This window comes from Streptopelia decaocto, assembly GCF_964273445.1.
Source record: "Streptopelia decaocto genome assembly, chromosome: 1".
NCBI lineage: Eukaryota > Metazoa > Chordata > Aves > Columbiformes > Columbidae > Streptopelia > Streptopelia decaocto.
In genome coordinates, this window is record NC_138663.1 from 122,953,997 (window position 1) to 122,972,625 (window position 18,629).

Sequence of the window (18,629 nt, forward strand, 5' to 3'; positions counted from 1 at the left end):
GAAATTTGCACATTAAAACCTATGATCCTTTAAGAAGGCTTCTGAACTAAACTTTGAAAGCCTGTGCATGTCATGCTGTCTGTAAAACACTCATTTGTAGACTGAAAACAGAAAATAATTTATTTTCTGCCATATTATTTTACTACCAGAGAGCTAAATATTAATTTCAAAAATTTCAGCTCATTGTGGATGTTTGTGTACTTAGTATTTCATCCAATCACTGTAATTTCTAAATTTTCCACAAAGAACGACATTGCAAAGTGTACAGCAATGCAACTCAGTGCCGGGCTTTATCCCAGTCAATAAAGACATTAGTAGAACATTTGCAGTAAATTTTACTAATGGACAAAAGTAATATTACTTCATCTTCTGTCTGTTAGCCTGAAAAGATGTGGGAGGGGAAGAAAAATGAGAAGACACCCACAGAGGGATTCTTACGGATGAGATACAGGCACAAGGAGAAAGAAAACTTTGTTGATAGTAGGGTTTGACTGATTTGGAAATGTATTAAAATGTCAGTGTGTGTTGGTGCTTTATTTCCCTGTGTTGTTACTGAAGGCTTTAGGCTTTATGGCCTGTTTCATAAATGCAGATTATGGAGCCACATGAATCATAGTGCCCTTTACTGTTTACATTCCTTCAGTATCCTGAAATTAAAGCAACTCACGTTGGTAGAAGCTTACCAGTCATGAAGGGAATCCATATAGTGTCATGTTGTCTCCATGAACATATTTCTTGACACGCTGCCATGAAACTTAATTCATGTGATGTCTCTCTGGCAAGTCTGTCACTAGAAAGCTCCTGATTTCTCCAGGATAATGCCATCCAGAGAAAGGTAATTTAGGAATTAATGTGATTTGAAGGTAATGAGCAGAAAAGTGGGCTTGGTTTTCATTTGTATCAAGCAGGTTCTAGGATATAATGCTAATCAGTAAAGCCATTTTCAGGAACCATTTGCAAATCTCTCAGTGGGTTTGGGAGTGACGTGGTTATCTGTTCTCCCTTTGAAATGATGAGGGTAGATGAAGAATAAATGATCTCAGTAAACATCACACGAGTTACTTGCTTTTGCTAGCTAACTGCTTCTTCCTCTCCTGTCCTCTCCCCTTCAGCATGCGACCAGCTCGCTCTTGGTGTAGCTGCTCTGTTCGGACCTTCCCACAGCTCCTCCGTCAGCGCCGTGCAGTCCATTTGCAATGCACTGGAAGTCCCACACATTCAGACCCGATGGAAGCACCCGACGGTGGACAACAAAGACGCATTTTATATCAACCTCTATCCAGACTATGCAGCCATCAGCAGAGCAGTTTTGGATCTTGTGCTATACTACAACTGGAAAATAGTGACAGTAGTATATGAAGACAGCACAGGTAAGCAGTACTGGTGCACTGCAGGTAATGTACTTATATTAATGTACCCATGTGAATAAATTCTGTGAGAGTGCCTGTGACAGTTCAGTTTGGTGTACTTAACAGCAGTTTTCCCCAGAATACGGAAGAAAAAAGTCTCTTAAGGGGCAGAAAGCTGCTCGTTTCATCAGACCTCAAGAAGTCACCAGGAGGTAGTTCCCAGATCCTGAATATTAAATCATGTTTTGCTTCCTATCTGTGGAACCAATACCATAGCTTCAAACTGATAAACATTCTAGTGCAGGACTGATTAGGGATTCCCTCTACTTTGTTCCTTGAAACTGTTCCAGGAACAGTCAAGCCATTTGTCAACTGGGGACCAAAGATGGAATCTGAAAGTTGCAATTCATGTAAATGTTTCCAGCCTGGAACTCTTAACTCAGAGAACATCTTTCATTCTTTGTCACAAGCACCTCTCCTTGATGCACATGATAGTAACAGATGTCCAGCATGGGAAATCAATATCAGTAACATGTCCCTTTTTATTCATGGGGGGAACAAAAAAGGAAAAAAAAAAGATAATAACAAACTTGTTTCTGGGAACTGAGATTAAGACTTTTTTTTTTTTTAAATACTTGGAGAGTGGAAGAGCGTCAGTGTTATAAGGAAGTCTGAGCCACTGTTGCATGTCTTTATATATATAGGCTTTACTATCCCTGTAGCTGACACCATATACTGTACTGTAATTGTTTCTTAGAAAAATATTAGCTGCTCTGGTCATTGAGGGAACTGCATACCTAAACTGCTCTCAGGAGTCCTATCCACCAGAATTACACACCAAATTTTATTTGAAGCATGACTGCAGAGCACATAATCTCTCCTACAGTGTAGATGCAGTCATGGGTTAAGGGTCCATAGTCTGGCTTCCCAATAGAAGGTTTGCGTATAAACAAACCATTAAAAGCTCAGAAAGGTCTATAGCTCTCCCGTCAAAACACAGGAAGTGCTAAGCAAGGTCTGGCAAATGATTCTCTTTTGCAGCACACAAAGTTACAGGTAAGGACAAATTCTAAGCAGGTGAAAGTATTTTCTTGGGGACATCATATCTATAGAGATGAAAATAATATAGCCAACTAAATAAGACTCACACTGACAGTTATTCCACTGTAAACTCTCATCATCATCATCCTTCAACATTATCTCATTATAGTGAAGGTGTAGCTGAACCATATGTGTTTCTGAAAAATCCTGTTGTGCATTAGCACTCATTGGTGCTAATTAAGCACTTCACTGTCAACCTTCCCTGGAGACTTGCAGTCCCCTTTCTCTTCCCATTGCTCACAAAGGTGTAAGACATTCTGGAGCTCTACGGATATGCAAGTAACATTTAAATTGATTCTTTCATAAAAGCATAAAACCAACCTGGATGACCCATGAGCTCAGGCATCTGCCTAAAACTTTAAAGGGAGTATGCAAAAAAAAAAAAAAAGCATGCCTATTAAAATTACGTTATAAAAGTATGTCTGAAAGACAGAATCCTGTGTAACAAACAAACAAACAAAATAAAAAGCCAAGCCTCAATTTTGTATTTCTTTCTGCACTGTTGGCAGCACAAAAGAAGCGCATTTCCTCCCAGATCCAAGATGCAGGTCTCAGTGCCCATATTTTGCTCACTCAAGACTCAGAGCATAAACCAGAGGGCTGGAGGTAGAAAAGAAAGAACAAGTCAGGCTGGGCTTACTGCAGTGGTCTTCTTGCATTTCCGTTAGGATGGCCTAGCTCAGCAGGATTTCTGCTGGGCTCCTAGCACTGTATGCCAAAATATACTCATGAATAAACAAGTAGACTTCTTTTTTAGCCTACTCCATTATCAAATTAGCATTCCAAAACACTGAGTGTTGTGTACGTGTTCAGCTGGAAAATTACTGATATTAAAGAGACTTCATTTGCAGAGATATTTACGAAGTAAATTAATCATCAATCATCTTATTAACTTGTAGTCAGGAGAGTAAACAGGTCAACTTTGATCAATATAAATAGTCTTTGGATTTTGAGTTAGAGTGACGCCATTTAGCTCAAGCTCTTTTTATTTCTTGTCTCTCATGTTTGACATTGTTACACTAAAGAGGAAAAAATATTAACCTTTTTTTTTCTATAAAGACTAATTGTATGTGAAGAACAGCTCCAGTCCTAAAGAAACAATGAACTCATAGCTGTAACAGTGAACTTCCAGTGATCCATGCCCAGGTTATTCAGGTTGAAATTAGCCTTGCTCCTTGTTAACAGTCTATTTTGTAGATTAAGTGTGGAAAATTCTGCTTTCATCCTTCACACTACAGCACTGCTGCAAGCCCATGTGCCACTATAGCCAGCTCCAGCATGGAGGCCACATACTGTGCCAGTTTGCCAAGCTGTAGTTGCCCACCTCCTGTTGTTACACTTTTCACTGCTGTGTGGACACACCCATCAATGGAAATGCCGTCACAAGTCTGGACTGAGCCATGTTAAAAAAACCATCTCATTTGAGTGACCTCATGCTTCTAAATGATCCAAATCGCTTGTGCCTAACCTCCTACCCTCCTTATTTCAAACACCTTTTACCATGTTGCTGTTTTTTGCCATCCAAATGTCTTTCAGCCATAACTTTTTTCCAGTCAATGATTTTGAAGCGCGTACAGAGACAGGAGCACTACAAATGTCTGCATGGCTTAGCAGCAGCCTTCACAGACCTCCACTGTTTAATAAGGCTTTCCCACTAACATCTGCTTTTTGAGATCTGGCAAATGATTATTTTATAGTCCCACATTTTTTGTGAACAGATTTTATGATGTATGAAGATGGACACCTCCCAGGGGCAAGTGCTTTACATCTAGGAAGGTACTTTTGTCAACAGAACTTGTAACACCAAACAAAGGCATTTGGTGTGATGCAGAGCTCTCTTCCCTTGATAGCTTAACATCTCTCTTAATTATAGTCCCAAGTTTTCATTCTTCAGCATTTTACCACCATAACAGCTTTACTCTTAGCTTGGCCAGTGTGTTCACTAGGATAAGCCATTCTATGTTACCTCACATACCCTTTCTGATATTGATGAAACATTAGCACTTTTTTCAAGTCTTCTAGAATTCATTCAGTGTTCCAATATTTATCATATTAGTTGTTGAATGTTAGTAATATACTGAGTGGACTCTACAGGACTGTAAATGATAAGCAAATTTTATGTAAGCAGGTCTGGAAAACCTGCAACCAAGAGTACTAAAATTATATTTGGAATAGGACGTATTTACTCATTCTGCTTCTCATCAAATATCATGTTAAATGGTAGCAAAACCAACGTGTTAAACAATTATACTGTCTTGTCCAAAGGGACATACAGCAGTTATACAGCTTGTTTTTTGTTCCTAAAATACATTTGTAAAATTGCTTCATGTTTCCTGAGTTGAGCTTATCAAATTTTTACCCTCTTGTCTCTTAGACTTCAATATATCTAAAAATAGTAGAGCTGATTTTGATTTCTAATTGCTGTCCTTACTGTGCTGTCAAAAGATGACTTCCAGCCCAAGTAATCTTTCTTGAAAGTAAATTAATCACTTCTGGCTATAGAGTAAATATTTATTTAAACACCTCACAGTTTTCTTTTCCTGAAATTCTTATCCTGCTCATTAATGTCTATAGCTGTCAAATGATAAGTAAAAATAAGACTGCTAAGCAATTGTATTTATTTTTCAGGTTGAGACTGTGCTCCTTTTTTCCATGTTAAGCATAATCCATGTTATATTCAGAGTCCCGAGGCCATATTCGTGCTTCATTCTGATTATCAATTACTCTCTATTTTTCATCAAGGTTTCAAAAAAGACTTAGTTTATATCAAGTGGAATGCCTCTGTGTAAGACAAAAAGTTGTATCCTGAAATTTAAAGATGATCTAATGAAGCCTTGCAATAGACTGCATGATACATCGAGAATGCATTTCCCAAACTTAGGTACCATAAATTATGGTTTATCTTTCCACATGCTAGAACTGGGTAGACATACTGTTCTCTGGCTTAATTTAGCAGTTTGAAATAGATCCCTTCCAATATCCTACTTTTGCACTTTGTTATTTGGCACATTGATCTGTACCAGACACATGACTGTCTCAGTTATCAAGAAGTCAAACAAAATGAATAACACAGCCTTCAGTACAGGTTTCAGTCTGCTTTTTATCTACCCTGAATTCAATAATTCTAACCTACCAGGTGCTGAGAAGGGCAACTACATCAAATTCCTCATCTTCTGTAAGAATCCCTGACTTTTCCCACTTGTTATTCTGCTCTCCTGGTATTGGTTTAAGGCTCAGGAGATCAAAATATTTTCATCATATCTGTTCAGTAAGTTTGTACAGGGCAGAATTTGAGTTTTTACTGAATTTGCTTTCTTTGAACTGCAGTTACAAGAAACATCTAATTTTGCTAACCCTAACACAGTTTTCTAATAAAAAGAATTACAAAAGCAGTAAAAGCATTTCTTCAGCTTTAAGTCTGGCTCTATTACCTATAAATATTTTTAATTTAAAATTTTTTTAAAAAAGGGAAATAGAGAGGTGAATACTTTCTCTCAACACACACTACCACACTTACTGCCAGCATGCATTATTATTTGCCTCTTGAAACACTGTGTTTATGTTAAGCATGTTTGAACTAAACATATCACACACAACTTGCAGTAGTTCTAGACATCATGAAATTATATTAAGTATTCAAAGACAGTCACATATTTTAATATTTTACTCAAGCGTCAGAGCAAACTATTTCTCTTGATCAAACCACTAGTTGCAGTAGGAAATCCAACCCCAAAACTTACTGAATCCATCAGTGTTAAAGACCACAAGACACTTTCTCAACAATAGAGAAAATTCTCAACCCTGCTTCCAAATGAACAGAAGAAAGTGTTTAGATTTCTAAGTAAAAGGCAGCAGAACACAGACAGTAGACCCAGAAAGTTAGTGAAACAAGCCTGGTTTCTGTCCTTATATATGTATGGTTTTTTAAGCCCTAAATTGAGCCATTCCTCTCAGTAGGACTGGCTAAATCTCTCCGTTCATGCTCAGCCACCGCAGCTTCCACCTGACCAGACTCTACATCATCTTTCCTATCCAAGTTCCTGCTCCAGCACAGTCCTGTGTCTGTGTGAAGGTCACATCACCCTCTTGGCAGGGAGGGAGGTGATGCCCAGGATGTGTCACTTCTGAGCCCTTCCCAGTCTGGCCCGCTACTCCCTTCCCAACCTCATGGGCAGCCTGTGACGCCTCCTGCCTGTTGTGGATGGAGCTCCAGGTGGTCTCACCAAGCCAGAGAAAAGTGACTGCCCTGAGCAGTGTACTTGCCCAGGTCCTCCCCACTCCCTGTAGAGGTCAGGCTAAACACTTCACTTGTAAGAGTTGTCCCAAATCAAGACTTGGTGGTACCATGTCCAAGAGTCTGGATTTGTTGATGAGGAAGAAGAGGAAGGAGAGCTCTGATGGTTATTCCCTGTGCTATTAATTATATTGGCGGACAGCTGATCCAGGCTTTTTCCTGGTTGTGCAAAAAAAATAACTGCAGCTCTTTTCACTGCTGCTTTGATTTCTTCAGTACACTGTGGCTAGGCTTTACCGTCACTTCATGTGGCAGAAGAAAGTGATGAGAAGTGTAAGGTCCAAGTTTCATGTAACTGATGTAGACATTTTAAAGCACACAGCACTTTTCTTCCCCCAAAAAGGAGATGGAGGTGGTTGGGCAAATCCTTTTCTTCTACTCTTTACCACACTTGCCCTTCAGTACTTTTTGTTGCTGGAAAGAGGAACACCAATACTCAGTCTGAGGCTGCGGGTAAGATACAAGATTCCCTGAAGGCTGAACTTGTCCTCCCAGATCTCGGGTTTCCCTCTTAGAGTCTCCATTCATTATACTGGCCAAGGCACTGCGATCCAGGGCTGAACACACAAGTGCATGGGACAACCAAGATATAGCTTTACAGCCAGATTACATGAACTCCCCTACTTATTAGGCAGTGTTGGAAGCATGTGCCTTGTTCTCACAATAATGAGCTCAAATTGTTTCATATTTACACAGGCTGGCTTCCAGCCAGGCTCCAATCTCACAGCACATGCAGTAATTTACATTTGAATACTCACGATGCTTAATATTCTATATTAATTGTTGATACTTGAAAAACTGCAAAGAACAGACTCGGAATTGCAGGCAGAGAAAAAGATTATTTTTTCCAAAACACATTACTGGTACTTGAGTGAAAGCCAACAGTCCTCAAAGTAGTAATCACTCACTAACCTCAGAAGCAATAGTGATGCTTCATCTTGCTTTATATATACCATTGGACCATTCAACCAAGGACATTCAGGCACATGACAAATATATACCCACTCCCAGCAGGAGAGCGATAAGGTTTTTCATATTAGAAATTTGATTGATTTTTGTTCAAGAAGTGCTTCTTGCCTGTATTCTCTCTCTCTCTATGCACATTTTTTAAAGCAGCCTTTTACTTTCACTCAGCAGGAGATCATGAGTTTTTTGTGGGTAAATTATATTCATGGATAATGAGAAAGGCTGTAATCACACACCTCAAAGAACTCTTAACTGTCTTTCTTAGGTTTTGGAGGCAGTACAAATTACATAGGAGTGCTGAATTAGCTAGTAGAATTACACTGTGTTTAAATACTTGGACAAATCGTCAACTGGTTTGGCTCCACTGATTTCAAATAAGCCGTGTAGATTTGTACCAGCCAAAGACATAGTCTTAGAAACCGTGTTCTTGTGTTGACAGGTGTGGATCTCAAAATATTTCAGTTTTTCATAAGATCTCATACTGGCTGAGTGACCTCAGGCAAGTCACTATGTCTTCAGGCTTTTTGTCTCTATAATGATGATAAGAAAAATTCAAGGCTCCTCCTCCAGACTATTGCAATGTATGCTGAAATGAGGCCAATGAGAGCCATTTGAATGGCTAATAAGAGTAATTATTGGTAAGTGCCACTCAGGCTAACTGCTGGTTTCTAAGTGAGCCATGATGGAGGCTGCTGGCCACTGAATATTTTTCTCCCTCTATCTCCCCTCATCTGCTCATGCTTGCCATTAGGTATGAAAGTTAGTAAGGAGATTTCTTCAGTTTTATGTTCTTGTTGTTTAATATTGAAATAATAATTATCTACCAGGGAAGAAGCATTATATCTTTTTTTTACAATAAACTGTAGCAATATAGTATCAATGCAGACATACCCTATAGTCAACCAATTAAAAATACAGTTCAGAATATTTGGAAGCTGAAGCCAAGTATAACCATGAAAAAGAAAAGCTATAACAATATTAGGAGGCTGGCCAATGTGAAGCTAACAACTATCCTTTGGGTGTGTGAAATATGTTGGGACTGACAAGAGACCCTGTTTAAGTGACAATAAACACTCATTGCACAGAATGGTTAGTTGTATTAACTGCGTATCAACTGCGTATCATTTTTCAGGTCTAATTCGCCTGCAAGAACTCATCAAAGCCCCTTCTAGATACAACATTAAAATCAAAATCCGCCAACTACCCTCTGGGAATAAAGACGCCAGGCCTTTACTCAAGGAAATGAAGAAGGGCAAGGAGTTCTACGTGATATTTGATTGCTCACATGAAACAGCAGCAGAAATCCTTAAGCAGGTAAGAGGAAGGGGTGAAAAAACACTCATTTTATATCCTGAAAGTTGTCAGCCTCTCTGGTTTTCATTTTCTGAGAAACATTAAAACTGAATGCACTTACCAGTTATGTGATAGGCTTGCTAATACCAAGGACAGAAGTTGTTACAAAACTCGCAGCAGCATCTCAGCACTCAACAGGATTTCAGGGCTTCACAGAGCTGTAAGGACCAGCAGCAGTACCAATGTCTGAAGAGAAACTCGTAAGTATCCTGCAGAAGGAAACATGCATTTCTTTTTAACACTTCATGTTCTGCTTGACTTGGAAGATTGTTGCCTTTATTTTAACTTTTCCTGGTTTAATCAATAGAGTTTTTATGTCTTCCCCACCACAAAAAAAGAAAAAAAAAAAAAAAAAAGGCCCATTTTGGAGTGCTTATGGAGTGGCTAATGTTGAGGTATTGCCTTCACAGAGGCTGCACATCAGGGGTTCAGCACTGCCTACAGTAACTACAGGAATTTGATCCTCTGCAGAAAAGCATAACTCTGCATTCACATCCCTGTAACAAAGCAAGATTTGGTCTGCTGGCACTACCTCATTACGTTTTAAACTCTGGTACAGCAAGAAGACAGGATGGAGAGAGTATCAGAAGCAAAACTTACACTTTAAAACAAGAAGAGAGGCTATTGTGCAAAGGCTGACGTAGCCCTGACCTAAGTGTGAGAGCTGGGCAGTCATGCAAGGCAAGGACAAATGCCAGAAAGCCTGATGTTAATGGGCTGGGATGTTACCAGGGACACACAAAGAGTAGTGTAATCTAGAATTTACTGTTGTCACTTACTATATGTTGCTATACAAAGTCTAAAGCTCTGTCCTCTGCAATTCATTGACATAAAGACAATAATACCAAGCAACTAATATGTTGTGAAGGATATTTCCCTTTTTGCCGCAATTTTGGGTATGAGGTGGTTTTGTTTTTACTGTCAGTGGGAAACCCTGATCGCAGAAGAGCATTAAAGAGGTTCCAATGATCAAAATGTACAGATATGGGCTGTCCCATAAAGGTTGAAATCTATGATTCCATCACAGAATGTTTTGCTGAAATATTTAAGTTATGCGGAGTTGCGTTCTGTATCAAAGTAAGTGAGAAAACTCACCGGTTGCATTAGTCTGCAGAACCTGAAACCATCCTCTCCAGACTGGAAAATCTTGATCCTATGAATACAGGTGTGCAGGATGGTGTCCTAAATCAGATGCAGCACAGATGAGAACAGCACACAAGAACCCATGAGCTGGTAAAGTTAGATTTATTGCTGTCACGAAAGTTGGCCAGTACTAAATGTTAGGATTTTCTCAGTTCAAGTTATGTATTTAAGCTACAGCAAAGCCAGATGCGGGCATGGTGTTGGGAATGTGAGGTAAGAACAAGGGGATTGTGTGCAATCAAACAGCTGCTCTCTCATGTGATGGGGAGTGCACTTTAGAAAATGGCATTGGTTGGGAAGGGGGGTGGACAGCGGAGCTGCTGTCCTCTCACTCTGGTCCCTGTAGGGCTGTCCAAAAACATCAAAACATGACAGCAGGAACAAGCTGCTCCAAAGTTAGATTTGTGGGGGAAGAGTTAAACTGACAACACGAATTTTCAAGGATCTGCAAGAAGAAAGTGCAGATGTCTGGCACACTGCAGGAGGCACAAAGATTCAAAAATATCAGGCTGATTGTGGGGAAAAAAAATAAATAACCTTAGTGTCAAAAGAAGAGAAAGTGCTAAAAGATGCACTAAGACAGGGTAAAGTGGCAGAACTGTTTGTGTGGGAAATGGATCGGGGAGACAACTGACAGGCTGCAGATATACATAATTCTTTCCAATGCCTTAAGAACTCAGAGAAGGATGGTGAAAGGCAGTGTGGAAGAAAACAGGAAAATTAAGAGAGGTACACCTGTGGGTCAGAGCTGTGGGAAGAGAAGCCACATAAATATAGGCTAGAAAGAAAGGGAAAATGGCTTTTCTATGATACAGTTCTGTGGCTGAATCTAGATGCTGGCAGCAGTAACTCAGGTGTTGAAGTTCCTCACTGTCAAAGGCAGCTGTGAAATGAGAAGGTGTGCAGGGCTCTGAATTCATGTGGGACTCATCTGATTGTAGGTTAGCTGTGATACATGAAGTCCTGTGGTTCACGGTCTCATCACTGCACACAGAAACCCCTATATAATTTTACACTGAATGAAAACAAGATATTAAAGAGAATATTATAGAAATTATTTTAAGAAAACTCTGCAATGTTAGTGGATAATATTTTTGACTTTGTAAACGATCCTAAAGATATTACAGAAAAAATGCATATAATTGTTAAAATACATGAGATTTCTAATAGGGGTAGGAATCAGAGCCCAGTCACCTAAAACTGTCCTCAAAGGAACAATTTCTTGTCTGCCTACTGTATTTACAATAGTGTGGTAGCTGTTCAATAGCCCATACAGGAGAAGATAAATAAAGGAAGTAGAGATTTGTAGCAGGTTGGAGTGGGGAAGGTATTTTACAGATTAAAACTGCAGCAGAGTCACAGAGGTACATACCCACCATGGCTTATGTTTGGTTCCTGTGTCTTCTTCACCCTCTGAGCCTTACAAGTTTCCCCTCCCAAAAAAAACTTTGCACAAAGGTCTGTGAATTATAGAATCATTTTGGTTGGAAGAGACCCTTAAGATCATCGAGTCCAACCATAACCTAACTCTAGCACTAAACCATGTCCCTAAGAACCTCATCTACATGTCTTTTAAACACCTCCAGGGATGGTGACTCCACCACTTCCCAGGGCAGCCTGTTCCAGTGCTTCACAACTCTTTCTGTGAAGAATTTTTTCCGAATATCCAACCTGAACCTTCCCTGGCACAACTTGAGGCCATTTCCTCTTGTTCTGTCACTTGCTGCTTGGGAGAAGAGACCAACACCCTACATGCTACCACCTCTTTTCAGGTAGTTGTAGACAGTGTTGAAGCCTGTGAGGCCCATGAGGCAAGAGGCCACCTCTCACCCGCTCTGGCTGCATTTCCCTGCTGCAGGGAAGCGAGGCACACTGCCAGCAGTGCCTTGGAGCTGAAGGCACAGGCAGAGCAGGAAAGCTTCTGCCCTCCTTCCATGGCACCCATGCCATGAAGGGTTGGCAGAAGCAGTGACGGCTCTGCAAGCAGGGGCTGCTCACACCAGTGGTCAGGGGCACTGGCTGCAGCACAGCTTGTTTCCCAGGAAGGGAGGAAAAGGGATGCAAAGCTCTTCAGGGGAGGGAAAGATTTAACACATTCAAAATTATGTCCTGAAAGAGTCAGCATATGGAGCTGGTTTGGGGAGTGTGGAGTTAACCTGATGTAGCAGCATTACTGGGCTGTGGGACTGGGGGAAGTGACCTCTTGCCTCCTTCAACCTGTTGTTTACAAAACAGCACAAAAGACATATTTCTTCTCTTTAATTAGACTATCTTTTGCTTATTTATAGCTTCAACTAAAATACCATTGAGCCACACTTCTTTCTTGTGCACAACAAAAACAGGCAAATCAATAACCTAATTTAGACAAAATACAATGTCTGCGCACAGCTGAATAACCTGTTCCCTAAACTCACACATTTCGCCTTCTCTCTGACATGTTGCAGAGAGCCCAGGCTTTCGCAGTCCCCAACCAGCTTAATGATACCTGGCCCTCTCATCACCTGGGTCTGGAAGGAACAAGAGGAAATTGTGATTGCAATCGTAATTGCTGCCTTTTCCAATAGTCACTTTGAATTTTCTCTCCATATTCCCTTATGAGGATTGGTAACCTTATGCGATGGGTGCACGGTGGCTAAAGGAGTTTTCCAGGTCTATTGCCTCTACCAGGTAGCCACCCAAACCAGCAGCTCTGCTGCCCAAAGTAACCAGCTCCACAGGGATCAGGGTATTCCAAAATTACTTAAACCAGGAGGTGATGCCAGCAGGGTTTTCAAAAAAGATGTACTACACTAGCAGAGCTGATGGAAAAAGTTGCAGCTGGTCCATCACTCCCATAGCCTACTTGGAAACCTCTTCTGCTGGAGCTTTAAAGCTCATAAAGACTTGACAAAATCATCTGACGAGGGGTGAGATCTAGTAGAGAATTAGATGCCAGAAACAGGAGCTAAGTGCAGCAATGGCTTTTTTAGAGTAAAACTGTGATCTTGAGAGTCTTACTCAGGATCTGCTTAAGCTCCCTAGGAGCCTCCCTGTTTGACTTCTTCAGCACCTGTCCTCCTCTGCTCCAAGGGTGCCTAGTATCTCTCTCCTTTCCAAGCCTAAAAATAGACATTCCTGAAACAGTGAGAGATAATAAGGCACCCTCTAAACTTGCCTAAGATGAGCAGGACTGAGTCCCTTACACAAGGAAGTTGGGAACACTTTCTTAAGGAAAAATCTGGTGGTTAAAACATTCACCTGAAATATTTTGTGGACAGAGATTTGATGTTTTGTCTAGACTAGGTAAGCAATCCCACAAGACAGTTAAATCTAGCTATTGCAAATTGCAATCTCTTTCATGCACAAATCTTCCAATATGTTCTACATGTACTGTATTTAATCTGATATTGCCTTTTAGTATGAGGAGCTTAGTTCAACAGGTTAAGTTATTATAGTTAACCTTCCATTTATTCTTCTAACACACCAACAGTTTACATAGATTTTACTGCTAAGCAAACTCGTCTCTCATAAATTTTGTTGCTATTAGCCTTAAATTATCTACTCCTTCCTCCACACCTCTAAAATAAATTTTATGAAATTTACTGTATATTTAATCAGGTTTAAGACACTCATAGAGAATCTTAAAAAGACTTCTATGTTCACTTTCACTATGTGACAGACGAAGAGCAAAATAATTAATTCAGTTCCTACAGAAGTATGAAAACTGTCACCATAGTGTACATTCCAGATACAATAATGAATGTGAGAATATAAAACTTCAGCTTCTACGTGTGCTCCTCCTAGTAGCTTGACAGGTAGGCTGAAGCCCACTCTCTGCTAAGAAAAGACAGGGTTAGCACTGTTCTCACTGCTGCTGGTGAAATACCAGTGGCAGATCCCCCAAGATGCCACCAAGTCCCAAGGTGAAAAGCAGAGACATCCTCACCTCACTGGTTCTCCTCTCTCTTATTGATTTTATAAAGGGGTTGTTGATGGGGACACATCTTCTTCTAGCCACCTGTTTACTGCTGAATGGCATCAGATGGTGAGAGAATTGGTCACTGGGACACGCATGGGTTAAGACATCCATAAAGGTCATGGGCACAGAAATGGTGTGGCAGTGATAATTCATCCTGGAATATGGCAGTGTGCTTCACTTCCCAAATCTAAATGTGGGTCTCTATGGAAGTAAATGTGTCCATTGCCTTGGAAGCTTTACTCTTAAATTTGAAGATACAGCAGTACAGACCATAAACACAGGCTTTTGGGATCTTTACTTTGTAACATCACAGCTGCACTATGCCGAGACCTCTGCTTCTGTATTCTTGTTAGCTGTGCTGTCTAGATGAAAGCTAAACTAGTTGCATAAGCTCAATGCTGTGCCATCCATGCTACATCTTGCACACGGGGTTGTTCTTTGCTTCCCTCGAGGATTCACTGGGTGGTACAAGTGCAAGCAGTCTTTCAAACTGTGAGATGATGTCTATGCTGAAGTTTGAAAGGTAAAGCTGCTGCCTTAGCTCCCTGGGATCCCTTCAGGAAGCAGAAGGAGCCAACCACAGCTGACAGGGACCCTGGGCCAACACATTTGAGCTGCCCCATTGCTATGGCTGTTGCTTCCAGCTGGACTCCAGTACTAGTGAAGTATTTACAGAATATATCTCGTTTCTTGAAATGGCTCATGTCCACGTTGGAAGAACTCTATACCATTCCAGCTGGACCACTGCTGTGACTGAGTGGGATGCAGATTTCCTGTGAGTTAAGTCATGTCCAAATAAAGAGTCCAGGGAAACACTAAGCACAATATAAACATTTTATGTTGAACACTTGAAAGGCAAGGAGGCAGAGGGGCTTTTATTCATGATGGTATATCATGCTGATATTAGAAAACAGTGCTGGTACTAATTAATTGGATCGTGAGATGCACAATGGTCATGAAATAAAATAATAGCATGACGGAAGAAAAAGCAAAGTGAAAGCAAGCAAAGTATTTGATACAGTTCCCGCCAATACGCTTCACCATCATTCTGGTTTCAGTCTGCCTTGAAGAAAGACTGACACTAGCTCTGAATGAGGTGGTGGTTTTTTTACAAGATGAACAAATGTGGGTTAGAGCTGGGATGTGATGCAAGCCAGGAACAGAGTGTCCAGAGAGATGTACAGACATACAGAGAATATTTTTATCCAGTCTCTATCCACTTGCCATATACATTTTGACCACTCATACTTGTTCAGATTCACGTTGCAGGTCATGACCCCCAGGTCTGCAAAAGACAAGGCCCAAATATCTGATCTGAAATGAATAATTAGAGACGGAAGTCTCTTTATCTTATTTGACAGGATAATCCGTAATCCATCCATATCTTAGTTTGGCTGAAAAACAGATTTTATACAATCCAGGAAGGGTAGGAGATCTGCAAGGAGAGTGCAGAATATTTTAGCCTGGTTTCACTAGTTTATATTCATCTAAGCTCCACAGTAAGTAAAAGCTGTTATTATTTAAATAGGACATTTATATCAGATGCATAATTATTTAAATAATTACATGCAAAGTTATTTAAATAGGAATGTGTAATGATATCTCATTCTAGTTTATTATGAGCAGTTTTATACAGATAAACCAATCTTGTTGCCTTGCCTTCTCTCCTCTGGGCTACTCAGCTCATTTTCTCTAGTGAGGAGGACACCTGCGCTGCGGGAAGGGCCTGTGCCGCTGCTTTGTCAGGTGCTTCAGAGGTGTCCCAACCTGAAAGAAGTCTTTGCTCCTAACATGCTTTTATTATTGTCTCTCCTGATAGTCCCTAGAAGATTATTTCCCTGTATCTGCTGTGATGCAAACATACAGCAGAAGACAAGTCCTTGCTGAGAGCATACAAGTGTAACTTTCCTATTTACACTAATAGAAGCATCCAAGTCATTAATGCTTTGGGGTCTCCAGCATGTTATTCAGCATTCCTCTTGCTTTTGCTTTAACTTGTCTTCATCTTCTGTTTTTGTAATACCATCCTCCAGAGTGGGCATTTGGTATCATCATCAAATCTTCCTTCATTGGGAATTTCACTAGGTGACCATGTTACACTAAAACATAAGTTATTATCACAAAGTATTTGCAAACCATAAATAAAAAGCACCCTATTTAGGTCACTCAACAGATCAAACATGTCGCAGCAATGCCTAAGTGCTGTGTAACTGCTGACTAATTGCCTTAATGATTGTCAGAGTGGAGGACAACCAGTTAAGCCTGCTCTTGTGACCAGTGCTCAATGAGAGGGCAGAGCTCAGCAGCAGATCAGGGCTCAGCCTGGGACAGAAGCAGCATCAACTCCTATTCCTTAAACAGACAAGGACATTAGTAATGTGCGTGTGACACTTACAAGCTTGCTTCCAGCTCTCTGTGGTTTCGTATCTTAATTGAGTCATCGTTAATAGAGAAAATACAAAAGTGACATGTTGATTAAGCTTTCCTGGGCTGTTGCAATACTTTATTTGGAAGAATTTCAATGAGCTTCTCTCATGGAGCCTTTGGGTGCAGGATCCTTGGCAAATCCATGGCACCCTTCCAGCAGTTGCCATTGTGAACCTGTGTCTTGGTAATGGCAGATAACATTGATGCATGAACCTCACTCTTTACATACAACTGCCTTTGGTTTTCAGGGATTTTGATTCTATTTTGTTTTCAAAGACAATCCTCTAGCATGACTTTGAGATCATTATTATTCACAGGCACGCGTGTGTCCTGACAGCTCTGTTTATAGCACATTACTTGGGAATCAATACTCTCATAAAAAGTTTTAATCAAAACTGTGTTCAGGAGGCAAACACTCCTCTCAGGCTACTGCCCTCGGGTTTGTGAGGAAAGCAATAACAGGGCTACCTTGGATTAACTAGCTTGATACCAGTATCAGCATAGCTGCAGCAGGATGGCTAAGTAATGCTTCCCAAACATCCAGGCATCCCGTATGAAGTAATTGGGTTATTTCAATACAATTTTAGCTGAAGAGACCTGCATCAGAAAAATCCTGACTGGCAACACCTTCCGTAGCAGGGACCTTAGGCACAAATCCAGTGGCTCCAGGGAGGAGAACTAAATTCAGTCAGGTCAGCTGGGAAACAGAGAATGCAAAAGTTGTGCATAAATGTGCATAAATAGGGGACTAACATCAGTATCAGTCTCCAAGATTGCTAGATCGCTCATTTCTGTAGGTAATAAAATAACTCTGAGAAATGGAATAGGATTATTAAAATAAGAAAGAAAAAGGCAATTTTGACATGAAAATTCAGTGGAGCATTTCAATGCCTTCTGGCTTGATTTTTTGTGCCTGGAAATGGATTCCTTGTTTGTATTCTGTATTCTGTATTCTGAGCTGTTCTTATTATCTACCACAGCTTAGAAAGTTCAGGTTCTTCCCATTTCTTATGTGATGAATTGCCATACACAATCACACAACTGATTTTCAGAGGCTTTTGACATGAATTTTGGCAAGCCAAATCACACTTTTTCCCCCTGTCTTTCAAACAGGTATTCAGGCACTGCTATAAGTGTCCTAAAATACTATTAATAGCAGACGCTTACTCTACTGGGATCAAGATTGAATAACATTTAACCTTCGTCTGTGTTACTGTCATGATAATTAATTCTCCAGGAGTTTTCTAGCTCACAATTTCTCCTCCTCTTCACAAGATTCCAGAGAGGGCAAAATGCTTTCATCATGGTAAGAGTGTGTGTGGATGCAGCGACAAGTGTAGGTGATGCTGGTCTGAAACTGTGGAGCATCCTGTTATACACCATCAGGGATGTTTTACGTAAGCATCCCCAATGATTTTTTGGAGAGAGGATGAGGGAAAAAAACACTTCCCTCTTGAAGTTTTCTACAATGTGAGGGCTGGGAAGAAAAACTTCTTCCTCTTCTGCCTGAGTTGTCCAGCTCGTATGCATTTAAATGCCATTCTTACTGTGTAGACCTTCAAAACATCCGACTCTGGAAAATTAATCCGGACCAGAAATCCTTTTGTACCGGTTGTTTTGACAACCTCCTGCAGACCTGCATTCCCCAGGTGGAACAAAAGACATTTATAGAAGCTTTCTTCTTCTTCTCTTTTTTTTTTTTTTTTCCCCTGGTTTATCTCAATGAGCACTCACCCAGTGTCTTGTCCTCACATGGTAATGCAGAACACAAAAAAACCCACACCTAAGCACTTTTCCCTGCAATTTCCATTGTCCACCAGTAAATGATTTTGTAACACTTCTAAAGTGCAGACTAAAGAATTTCACTTTTAAAACATAAGCTCCTTGTTATCACTAGTCATTTTTCTTGTCCTAGAAGTTTTTCAATCTTTAATCTCTTTCCTGAGCAGAGGTGATAAAAACGTATTTTTTGCTCCTGAAGAAAAATGTAGGTTTTGTTGTAATCAAGTTTTTCATAACCTGTAACACATTGTTCCAG

At 40.4% G+C, this 18,629-nt stretch overlaps 1 protein-coding gene across 3 annotated transcripts in view; it reads left to right on the top strand.

The window, feature by feature from the left end:
* Positions 1-18,629, top strand: part of GRIK1 (glutamate ionotropic receptor kainate type subunit 1) — a 173,126-nt gene that overhangs the window by 96,386 nt on the left and 58,111 nt on the right. For all 3 annotated transcript variants that reach the window (XM_082076399.1, XM_082076400.1, XM_082076401.1), the window contains exons 3-4: positions 1,113-1,370; positions 8,843-9,024. In XM_082076399.1, coding sequence (XP_081932525.1) covers positions 1,113-1,370; positions 8,843-9,024 — 440 coding nt within the window. The remainder of the gene's footprint in view (positions 1-1,112; positions 1,371-8,842; positions 9,025-18,629) is intronic.